Raw genomic sequence first — 12,595 nt, 5'->3', positions numbered from 1 at the left:
TGTCCAGGTTGGCTCAGACAATATGGAGATGGGCACTCAGACGAGGGATGTGCCTGTCCTCCCAACACGTTCCAGGGGTACTCAACACTCTTGCGGAATCTCAGCAGAAATCCACTGCCCGAAGAACACGAGTGGCAACTATACCCGGACGTTGTAGACCACATCTTAAACAAAACAGTGCCCCATCTACATTCTAAATGATATGCTCCACTTGCTGGATTTGGGGTTGGTCTTTACCTCTTTAAAGGTCCACCAAGCAGCATTATCAGCTTACACCACCTCTCAAAGTAAAGCCTCGTGGTGGAAAGTGCCAGTCATTAAAGCATTCATGGAGGGAGTAAAGAGACTCCACCCTCCAATCTCTAATCCCCAGCCAGGCTGGGATCTCAATGTAGTACTAGCAAAACTCATGGGACCTCCCCCCCCCCTTTGAGCTTTTGCACCAAGCTACTTTTAAACACATTACCTACAAGACTGCCTTCTTGGTGGCTGTTACTTCCATAAGAAGAGTCAGGGAACTCCAAGCATTGTCAGTGCAGGACCTTTTCTTTATTATCCATAAAGATAAATTGGTTTTACAGACTCATCCCAGGTTCTCCCCTAAATTAATTTCCAAATACCACGTAAACCAATCAATTGAGCTTTCGACCTTCTTTCAGAAGCCAACTAGCTCAGCTGAGGTCAAACTCCACACACTAGATGTGAGGAGAGCAGTTCTCTACTATGTAGATAAAACCAAACCGCATTAGGAAGACAGATCAACTGTTCGTCTCCATGGCTACAGGCAGAGAAGGAGAACGCATTTCCAAGAAAGACATCTCCAGATGGATAGTCAAATGTAAACAATTATGCTATTCATTATCAAACAAGACACTGCCTTTTGTACCAAGAGCCCACCCCACACAGGGCCCTGGTGCTACTTTAGCCTTTCTACACCTTCACTCTGCACTACTGCATTGACACACATTCCAAGACAGATACACATGTGGGACAAGCGGTTGTAAAACCTCTGTTTGCCGCTGCTCCTTCTCACAACCCACCACCTTCTCATAACACTGCTCGCTAATCTATGCATATCATGTGATCTAAGCAGATTTCACAAGCCTCAGAAGGTATACATTACTCACCCTAATCGTATTTCTGATGCTTGTATCTGCTTAGATTCACATGCGCCGACCCTTCCTCCCCTGGGAGAAGATGCATAGATGTTATATGAGCTTTCTGTATATATCTGCTTGGATACAGTACTCACACGGCACTGCATGCAACCTCATAGAGCAAAACAATCTGAGGGACCTTGATGCGTGAGGGATCATGGGTACAGTGGATGTCACACTAGGGATAGTATTACTGGCACACCCTGTCGACGTCCCTTTTCGAATTTCGAAAACAACTGTAATACTCTGCAGCTTCCACTAGATGTCGGCCTATGCATAGCATGTGAATCTAAGCAGATACAAGCATCAGAAATACGATTACGATGAGTAATGTATTCCCTCTTGAGATAAGCCTTGCTGCTCAGCTCGCTACCACAAAACTGTGTAGTACAGACTTATACCAAAGGTTGGTTTTGCTTACACCTGTAGTCCTGATTGTATGTGGTGGTCCCAGAGGGTACTGCATGCAATTCTGCCTAGCGAACACCATCGCAGGCTCACTCAGCAAGGAGCAACATTATTGCCATGCGTGAGAGCTTCGCCAGGACCACGTGGATCTTCTATTCCACAAATGGGGTCAGCCCCAGATCGACCTCTTCGCGATGTCGACGAACTCAAAGCGTCAGAGGTTCGCCAGCTGGTTCCTTCTGCCACAATGCATGGGGGATGCTTTCTCGTTCTTGTGGGAGGGAAGTTTCCTATAAGCTTTTCCTCCGTTCTCATCTCACTCCTGCTATGAGTGATCAACCCACTCAGTGTCACTGCAGGATGATACTCGTGGCTCCAGTGTGGCTGCGACAAATCTGGTATCGAGACCTGCTACGTCTGTCCATGGCCACATAGATCAGGCTGCTTCTGCTTCCCGAACTTCCCGCCAGAGAGGGATGGGCGATTCTACACCACGACTCAGAGTCGCTGAGCCTCAGGGCCTGGCTCCAGCAGCCCTAGAATTTGGACATTATTTGTTACCATCGGAATGTAAGGACATCCTGGCCAAGCCCAGAGCCTCTTCAATGTTCACGTGATATTGCAATAAGTGGAAGCCCTTCTCAGTGTGGTGTTGGGTTCAGAAGATTACCCCTTTGTGTGTCACATCCCCGCAGCTCCTACCATACGTGCTTTCCTTGGCAAAGGCTGGACTCTCTCATGCCTCTATCAAGGTACAGATGGCTTCCATATCCTGTTACACCAGGACATCGGGTAGGCCTTCCATGTGGTTGCACAGATTCGTCAAGGAATTTCTCAAAGGCCTCTTCTGTACTTTTCCGCCAGTGGGGGATCCAGCCCCAGCTTGGGAACTGAATGTGGTCTTGACAAAACTCATGGGGTCCCCCTTTGAACTGATGAATCAGGTTTCTCGTGGATAGCTGCTTTCCTCGTGGCAATCGACTCTGCCAGGTGGGTTCTGGAAATCCAGACCCAGTTTTGCATACAGCCGGTATTTATCCTTCCACGCTACAAGGGTGGTACTGCGTACACACCCCAACTTTATGCCTACGGTGCCATCGGAGTTCTACCTCAACGAGTCCTCGCCAGCGTTGAGGGTGTTGCTTGTGCCTTGCGTCACGCGCACAAAGTTTTCGGATGTTTGTAGATTTTGGACCTGTGAATCACAGAAAGGCCTTGTCGAAAGCTTCCATCTCCAGGTGGCTCTCCGGCTGCATCATGCACTGTCATTGTCTGGCTAACAGAGCTTTTCAGTCCGGCTGAGCGCCCATTCCACCAGAGCCATTGCAGCAACGACAGTGTGTCTCTCTGGTGTGCCTGTGCTGGACATCTGCAGGGCTGCTACGTGGAGGTCCACGTACACCTTCACAAGGTTCTACTGTATCGACGGGGATTCCAGGCAGGAGCCCGGGGTCGGCCAACCGATGCTATGCAACCTGTTTGAGGTGAGTCTGTTCCATTGATAAGTGTACTGCTTCTGTAGAGCCTGGCCACCTTCCGTGGTTGTGTATATCTACTGCTATGTAATCGTATTCATGAGCATCTGAATCCATGCCAGGCACCATGCTGGAGAAGGAACAAGTTACTTACCTGTAACTGCTGTTCTCCAGCATGGGGTCTGGCATGGATTCACATGCTCATGAATATTCCCAGTCGTCAGGTTGGGAATCCTCGGTAAAGAAAAAATCAGTTTGTTTTGTTTCTGAACTGTCTTTCTACTAGTAACCAATCACTGGTCTCTGGGTCATACTGCCCTCAGCCATTGACTGCCCTCTACCTAAGCCCCTCCTCTGGCAGTCATCTTCAGATTTTTACTGCACGTTCAAGTGTTAGGAGTCCTCGTGCTTTTAATGCTTATTGCGTTTTTTCAAAGTGTTTACTCTTATTTATTTTGGTCAATTCGAGCCTCAAGCTCCACCGATTCTTCTTCCGATTAACAGGGAACCGTTTTGGAAATTTCTACACCCCTCAATGGAGAATTTTCATTGAATTCCGCTTCTTGAGGATTCCGGAAGATCTTTGAGGCCTACCCCGCGTGGACTTGGCCCAGGACAACGGAGATGCGACGCCCACTGGATCAAAGCTGTTTAGGAACTGCGCAGGATGTGGACTGCAGAGCGTCTTTAAGGAGGACGAACACTCCCGGTGCCTCTACTGCCTGCACACAGACAAGTCGCATGTGGACGAGGACTGTGCGTTCTGCAATGCAAGAACATGTCCGTCCGGACCATGAAGGACTGGCGTAAACGACTCGTTAGCTGGCTGGAGGCGAAGACCCCAGCAGCAGGTGGGATGGAATGGATGGAACAGGTAGAGTGGATAGAATAAACGGAATGGATGGAACAGGTTGGATGGGAGAAGTAGAGCTGATGAAATCAGGTAGTGATTAAACAGGTAGAGTGGATGAATACATATGGAGGCTACTGAACGGATGGAACGGGTAGAGTGGATGGGAGAAGTAGAGTAGTTGGAATCAGGTAGAGTGATGGAACAGGTAGAGTGAATGAAACGGATGGAGGCGATGAAACGAATGGAGGCGATGAAACGGATGAAGTGCCCGACCTCAAACGCATAACTGATAACCGCCATATCACACCACCATGCTTACTCTCTCCTACACACCAACTCATATCTAGAACACAGCGATATCACTATGACACATTCCGTATAGCTGTTCTCATTCTAACACCCACCGCATACTCCCCGTCATCCTGACTAAACATCAGCTGAGCACACCGCTAGCTTAAGCATCTCCTCAGGCCTAACGCAGCCACAATCAGTCTGGGCGTCATCCCCCCAGAATGAACACATATGGCTGACCTCCCAACCGCTACACCTACCACTAAGAAGCAGCTAACACGCAACTGCCATGTCGGCTGCACTCATAGCCGGTGCACACATGCACCTTATGACCCCTTCCCTCTCTACTGACTTCCTAGGGCGTTCAACCTACCAGCGCTTTGAGATCATACCAATGATACATAAGGTGCAATATAAATGCCAAGTAACATAACAAGAAGAAGTCTGAGCGGTCTTCTAATACCTTTCAGGGCGCTCCGGCGACGGGGGCCCAACAAAATGCAAAGCACTGCGAGTCCGCGGGCACCGGGAGGGCCGTTGGTTCGGGCTCCTCGGCTGCCAGGCATGGCGCGAAGTCAGCAACGCCGTCAACCACGAGCCAACGCTCTGGCTCGGTGAAAAGGAAGTCGGAGAACTCGGGTAAGCTTCAGGAGAAGTCCCGGTCGATCCCGACGGAGAAAGCCACGGCGGAGGGAGGCGGTGACCCTCCCCCCACAGTGAAGGCCTCAGACGTGCCCAAGGTTGTGGAGGCACAGATTCACCCGGATAAGGCCTCGATTGAGGGAGTCGTGGTGGCCCTGGTGAAGCCTACGGGGGCGACCTCAGTGGAGACGTCTTCCGGGCCTAGAGTTTCCCTGCCTCCCCGGAGGGAATCGTCTTTCCAGCCTATCGAGAAGACCCCCTTGAGACCCTGGGATGAGAAGAAGGGGGGGCACAGTAGCCCTAACGGACCCAGATACCTCCTCCAAGGATGAGCTGTCTGGCGTCAAAGCTATCCTGGACAAGAAGTTCGAGGAGTTCAGGACCTACGGGAAGGATCCCGATGAGGCGGACGTAGAGAGCAACGGTGGAGCCGACGAGGAGCGGCGGCCCGAGGCAGAAACAGAGGACACCACGCCGCAGCCGACTCTCCCATCGCAACCGATGCCTCCACCGCAGGACAACTCGGGAGCAATCTTGATTGCTTTGCAGACCCTGTGCACAGAGATGAGGACAAGGTTGCTCTTACATCCAGCATACGATCCAGCGGCGCCTGGACCGTCGGGGAGCCCTCTGAACAAGCGGAGGCGAGTCCATCCTCCCCCTCCCTTCCATCCTTCACCTCCATCCCCTCCGCCGAGGGACGAGACGGAGAATGCGGGGACGGTTGACAGTGGCAACTATGGAATGGATCTCCCGTCACCACCCGCCCGGGTGTCCCCTGCCGACGAAATTGGCTCCTTTCACGCCATGATCGCCAGGGCCTCGGAGCTCTTCCATCTCTGCCCCGAGGAGCAGAAGAAAGCGGGATTTCTTTACCAACGACGGGAAGCCAAGAGGAAAACCGTACTCTTTCCAGCCGTTGGACGACATATGTGACGAAGGGCTGTCCCTTTTGAAGAACCCGTCCACGGCCCATGCGAGGAGAGACGGGTACGAGAAGAAGTACTGGGTCGCGGACTCTGCTCCTATGTGCCTCAGGGCACAACCGACTCCTGATTCAGTGGTCTCGGCGGCAGCCAAAAAGAAAGCGGCAGGGGCGACGGTGTCATCTTCCACTTCCCCGCCGGACGGCGAGGGGAAGAAGCTTCATGCCATGGGACGTTGGGTCATCTCATCGGCAGCGACGTCCATCAAGGTGGCCAACGCCCTCGCGATCGTAGCCCGCTATGATAGGCAGATGTAGTTCAAGATCGCTCCTAACTTGGACTTCCTCCCGGACGTCAAGAGGGCGGAAGCCCTGAAAATCCTGCAAGAGGGTGAGGGGGCTTCGGATCACGTCAACACGGTAGCTACGGATATCGCTGATACCGGATTTCGTCAGATGAGCAACGGCGTTTGCCTGCGCGTTGGCTCAGGGCCACCAACTTCCGTCAGGACGTGCAGACCAGGGTACTGGACATGCCCTTCGACGGAAACAACCTGTTCGGCAAAGCAGTGTACAAGTCACTGCAGGCCATCAAGGCGGACACCGAGACGGCCCGTGCCTTGGGCATTTTTCATCAGCGACGGCCGTCCTTTCGGACCTCCGGAGGCAAATCTGAAGGTGCCTCCAAAGGATTCGGTGGCAGTTCCTCGTACCACCAAGCAGCCTATTCCTCGTCACAAGAAGCATACAGAGGCCGCAGCAAGGCCTGTGGATTCCGTCGTCGTTGCCAAGGAGCCCTGGGTGGCAACGTCTCCGCGAAACAGGACTGAACCGGCCGTGACGTCGGGCCCCCCCACCTGAGCACCCCGGTGGGTGGCCGGCTGGCGAACTTCGTCGGCGTGTGGGAGTCCATCTCCACCAACCGTTGGGTGCCCTGGCCCACGGGCACACTCTGGAGTTCCAAAGGAAGTGCCCCCGTTTCCCACCTGTGGCCAGGAAAGAAAACCACGTTCCACAGCTGCTTCTAGAGGTACGAGTCATGCTGAAAAGGGGCACGATGGAACTCGTCCCAAAGAGGCTCCGGAGTATACTCGCGGTACTTCCTCGTCCGAAAGAAGACTGGCTGCTGGCGACCCATCCTAGGCCTTCGCCGCCCCAACAAATACATCAAATCCCAGAAGTTCTGGATGGTTAACCTTCAGCACGTGCTGGGACAGCTGGATGCAGGCGACTTCCTGTCGTCGCTGGACTTGGAGGATGCCTACTTCCACATCCCCATACACAAAGGACATCGAAAGTTCCTATGATTTGTGGTACAGGGGCAGCACTACCAGTTCAAGGCCTTGCCCTTCAGGTTAAAGTCGGCTCCAAGGGTTTTTACCAAGAGCCTAGCACCAGTGGTGGTGTGGTTGTGCCTGCAGGGGATCCACATATACCCCTACCTGGACGATTGGCTCTTCTGAGCAAAGTCAAGGGAACTCGCCGTCGACCACACAGCGAAGACCGTCCGCCTGCTCACCGAACTGGGATTCTCAATCAACTTTGCGAAGTCTCACTTGGTACCATCACAGAACGCCCTGTTCCTGGGAGCCAGAATCGACACAGTGGAGCGGTTGGCTTCACCGTCGGAGGAGAGGACGAAGGCCATCCTGGGCAAGGTACAACGGCTTTTGACCATGGAAGTGGCCAGGGTGAGATCCATCAAGTCCCAGCTCGGCATGATGTCATCGTGCATCTACCTTGTGCGTCTGTGCAGGTTGCGGATGCGGCCATTGCAGGAGCTCCTCGACGCCCGTTGGATGCAAGCGGCGGGAAGCTTTGAAGACGAGATCTACCTCAATGAGACTTTCCGGCAAGCGATCCGGTGGTGGGGCACTGCGCGCATCTCGCGGCGGGCATGGACTTCCAGACCCCAGCGCATCAGGAAACGGTGATGACGGACGCTTCCCTGGAAGGATGGGGAGCGCACACCGGAGATCTCCACGCAAGAGGCCTTTGGCTCCCGGAGGAGAGGTCCCTACACATCAACGTCCTGGAACTCCGGGCCGTGTTCTGGGCCCTCTGGTCTTTCCTTCCGTCCCTCAAGGGCAAAGTGGTACAGATCTTCACCGACAACACCACCACAATGTTCTACATCCGGAAACGGGGGCACCAGATCCCCAGCCCTTTCCAAGGAAGCGCAGGATCAGTGGCGCTGGGCCGTCGCCCAGGGGAAGTTCCTGGTACCTTTTCATCTGGCAGGAATAAAGAACACCGTCGTGGACTCATTCAGCAGGGAGCTGCGCTCTTGCCACGAGCGGGAGCTTCAGCAGGATCAAGTGGATCTCCTATTCCGACGGTGGGGCAATCCCCAGATCGATCTGTTTGCGACGGCGACAAACACCAAGTACCGAAGGTTCGCCAGCAGGTTTCCCCATCTAGGGAGCACGGCTGATGCATTCTCCTTCCCCTGGGACGGCCTGTTCCTGTATGCGTTCCCGCCGTTGCTTCAGCGACTCATCAGTCAACTCAGACAGTCCCGGTGCAGGATGATCGTTGTCGCACCCGCGTGGCCGAGGCAGATCTGGTTCCCGGACCTTCTGGACATGTCAGCGTTGCCCACCCCCCACACCTTCCCACCCCCTCAAACTGCCAACAGACCCGGATCTTCTCACCAGGGAAGGAGGCGCCATCCTACATCACGACGTGGGATCGCTGAACCTGCAGGCCTGGCTCCTACAGCACTAGAGTTCGGAGGCTACGATATCCCGGCGGACTGCAAGGAGGTGCTTGTAAAGACCACGGCGTCCTCGACTCTTAAGTGCTATGGACATAAGTGGAAGAGGTTCTCTGTCTGGTGCCGTGCACAGAAGATCAACCCTCTACGGATTACGGCCCCTCAAGTGCTGCCGTACTTGTCGCTGGCCAAGGCGGGGCTGGAGCATGCCTCCATCTGGCGGCTATCTCCTGCTACACCAGAACTCCGGGGCGGTCGTCGCTGTGGTCTCATCGCCTGGTGAAGGAGTTCATGAAGGGACTGTTCCGCTCCTTCCCGCCAGTGAAGGCTCCGGCCCCGGTGTGGGAGCTCAATGTGGTGCTGACCAGGCTCATGGGTCTGCCATGCGAGCCCTTGCATTCGGCACCGCTGAAGTTCCTATTGTGGAATACAGCAGTTTTTGTGGCCATCACCTCTGCACGACGAGTGGGAGAGATCCAGGCCCTCTCCTGTAAGCCTCCATATCTGACATTCCACAAGACAAGGGTAGTGCTGAGGATGCACCCCTCCTTCATGCCCAAGGTGCCGTCTTACTTCCATCTCATGAGCCCTTGGTGTTACCTGTTTTCTTCCTGTCGCCTTTGTCGCCAGCTGAGAGGACTTTGCACTCGCTGGATGTGGCTAGAGCGCTGAAGTTCTACGTGGACCGCACAAATAGTTTCCGGAAGACATCACAGCTGTTTGTGAAGTTTGGCCCTGTGAACCAAGGAAAGGCTCTCTCGAAGGCTTCCATTTCCAGATGGCTCTCCGGCTGCATCATGCACTGTCATCGGTTGGCAAACCGACTGTTGCCCGGCCGTCCGAGAGCCCATTCGACCAGAGCGATCGCTGCTACTACGGTGTTCTTGTCTGGTGTGCCCCTGTTGGACATCTGCAGGGCTGCTACGTGGAGGTCGACGCACACCTTCACGAAGTTCTACTGCATCGACAGAGATTCCAGGGAGGAGTCCAGAGTCGGCCAAGCAGTGCTGCGCAACCTATTCGCTTGAAGGTGAGCTTGGTGCGGAGGTAAACGATGCTTAATGTTGAGATGCTTAATGTTGAGCCTTGCCACCTCCCGTGGTTGTGCATGTGTGTGTACTGCTATGTATTCTTTATTCATGAGAATGTGAATCCATGCCAGACCCCATGCTGGAGAAGGAACAAGTTACTTACCTGTAACTGTTGTTCTCCAGCATGGGTCTGGCATGGATTGACATGCAAACCCTCCCGCCTACCCCTCTGCGGCTCTTCTCTGGGTCCTACTGCCACTTTACGTGCTACCAAATCTGAAGATGGCTGCCTGAGGAGGGGCTTAGGTAGAGGGCAGTCATTGGCTGGGGGCAGTATGACCAAGAGACCAGTGATTGGTTACTAGTAGAAAGACAGTTGAGGAACGAAAATGATTTTTCCTTTATTGGGGATTCCCAGCCTGACGACAGGGAATATTCATGAGCATGTGAATCCATGCCAGACCCATGCTGGAGAACAACAGTTACAGGTAAGTAACTTGGTCCTTATACCAAATCTGAAGATAGCCACCAGGGGTGGAGCTTACGGAGACGACTGTCATTGGATGGGGAGACAGAATGACCCAAATGACAGTGATTGGTTTAGAGAAGAAATGCAATTTTAAGCGAAACTGCTTTTCTTTTTACCGAGGATTCCCAGCCTGATAACAGGGAATATTTATGAGCATGTGAATCCGTGCCAGACCCATACTGGAGAACAGGAGTTCCAAATATTTAATATGGGCCGATAGCTGTCCAAATTACCAGGATCTTCTGAAGTCATCTTGAGAAACAGGGACACTACTTCCATTTTTTAAGCAGTGTTAAAGGAATAAGTCATTCACACTTTTGCTGCTTTTCACGTTAAGCTTCTTGTAGTCACATAATCCCTATGACTCCATTCTCCAATCTGTTCTATAAATTAAACTGAGGCTATAGCAGAGAGGCGAGCCATGCAAATGGCCTTTGAGAGCCGAGTCACATGCATAGAAAATGAATGTTTTACTTTGCCCCTTTACAGCGGACATGTACCGGCAGACTGCCCTTCCTCTTCTCTGATCTCAATTCCTGCTTAAGGGCTTGAATGCTGCTCACAAAATTGAGGAAAACCACAGCAATAGAATTGCTTCCTAAAATGTAGAAAATAATATAGATTGAAAATGTTTGCTTTAAAACATAAAATATTAACATTACAAATAACATTTTGTTTTTGTGAAAACTGTCAGCCTTAAACACTGTGACCAATGGATTGCGTGATATAAAGTAATGATTTTGAATTGTATAAACTGTCATTGATTTCTATATGAAGCATGGAATGTTAATATTCAGAAATGTTATTGCCAGCTGCAAAATATTTTCTAGAAAAAAGTGTATGTAAATGTCTTCAAAAATATGTATTCATGTTTTACTATTCTCAGGAAATGTCTTCCTTAACACAGCCCGCCTTAAATGAGACTCCACCAAAAGCAGCATTCCACCAGTACAGCACCAACATTTCTACTTTGGATGTGCATTGTCTCCCTCGGCTGCATGAAAAGGTCTCTCCATCTGCATCACCACCGATCAACTTTCCTCCTGCTGGGTTTGAAACAGCCAAAGTAGAAGCTAAGCCTGATGAACTAAAGGTAACGGTAAAGCTAAAGCCAAGAATGAAAGCAGTCCACTGTAGTTTCGATGATTCACGGCCACCAAGCAAGAAATGGAAAGGAATGAAGTGGAAAAGGTGGAACATTCAGATTGTGATCCCTAAGGGAATTTTTAAAACCCAGTGTGAAGGGGAAATAGAAGAATTAATCAAGGAACTTGGCACATCCATGAGACGTGATCCACTACCGAAAGACTATAGGAAGTGTTGCTTCTGTCATACAGAAGGTGATGGGCAAACAAACGGACCTGCAAGACTCCTTAACCTTGATCTTGACGTTTGGGTCCACCTGAACTGTGCTTTATGGTCTACTGAGGTCTATGAGACACAGGCAGGTGCCTTAATCAACGTAGAACTGGCATTGCGCAGAGGATTGCAAATGAAATGTGTATTCTGTCACAAAATGGGTGCCACTAGTGGCTGCCACAGGTTTAAGTGTACCAATATTTATCACTTTACCTGTGCAAATAAAGCACAATGCATGTTTTTTAAAGATAAAACAATGCTTTGCCCCACGCACAAGCCAAAGGGAGCTCACGAACAAGAACTTAATTATTTTGCAGTCTTTCGGCGTGTTTATGTTCAGCGAGACGAGGTGCGACAGATTGCCAGTATAGTACAGCGTGGAGAACGGGACCATACTTTTCGCGTCGGCAGTTTGATCTTCCACACTATAGGTCAGCTATTACCACAGCAGATGCAAGCTTTTCACTCCTCAACTGCACTCTTTCCAGTTGGCTATGAAGCCAGTCGATTGTACTGGAGCATGCGCTATGCAAACAAGCGCTGCCGATACTTGTGTTCCATTGAGGAGAAGGATGGAGTTCCATGGTTTGTCATCAGAGTTGTTGAGCATGGTCATGAAGATCTAGTACTTTCCGACACAACACCCAAAGGTAAGATTTTTTGCTTGAGCTCAAAAACATACACTGTATCTTAAATGATTCAAGCAATTGCTCCAAAAGACATTTTACAGTTGAGACATTCTTCCATACATTGTAGCGATTGCATTGCTCTTAGTATACACTACATGGAATTGTTAATGTTAAGAAAACTCAATGCAAAACATGTAGTGCTAACATTGTTGCTGAAAGTGCAGCTAATCTGGTCATCGACCTATCTGTTTATTCCAAGCAGTAGGCAGTTGTTTGTTCCCCAGAGCTAGTCTGACTTGGAATTGTTGTTTTTCACTATCTCATGGCTGAATATTTAGCATGTTTTATGGATAATTGTGGTGATAGCTTAGTATGAACGAGCACTGGCATAGTCTATAGTTCAAGAACACTTTGCGAATGTAGAGGGTAGGTTTGTTTTTGTAAAGCTTGGCCTTGTCAGCAAAGCAAAAAAAGATGTAAAATTGCAAAGCAACACGTTTCAAGTTTTTTTTATTGCTATTTTGTATATAACAAACATCAGCATAGCCCCTTCCTGCCCTCCCCTTTCCCAACCCAGCCA

The 12,595-nt window shown here is 51.0% G+C and overlaps 1 protein-coding gene across 7 annotated transcripts in view; it reads left to right on the top strand.

The window, feature by feature from the left end:
• The window catches only part of KMT2C (lysine methyltransferase 2C), a 2,745,351-nt gene that overhangs the window by 2,372,201 nt on the left and 360,555 nt on the right, over window positions 1-12,595 (top strand). For 6 of the 7 annotated variants that reach the window (XM_069647923.1, XM_069647922.1, XM_069647921.1 and 3 more), the window contains one exon: window positions 10,914-12,036. In XM_069647923.1, the coding sequence (XP_069504024.1) occupies window positions 10,914-12,036 (1,123 nt within the window). The remainder of the gene's footprint in view (window positions 1-10,913; window positions 12,037-12,595) is intronic. The other variant, XM_069647920.1, reaches the window with a different exon arrangement.

This window comes from Ambystoma mexicanum, chromosome 2q (assembly GCF_040938575.1).
Source record: "Ambystoma mexicanum isolate Mex_15411 chromosome 2q, UKY_AmexF1_1, whole genome shotgun sequence".
NCBI classification, from domain to species: domain Eukaryota; kingdom Metazoa; phylum Chordata; class Amphibia; order Caudata; family Ambystomatidae; genus Ambystoma; species Ambystoma mexicanum.
Note: the sequence above shows the minus strand (reverse complement) of the source record. Positions and strands in the feature narration are given on the sequence as shown.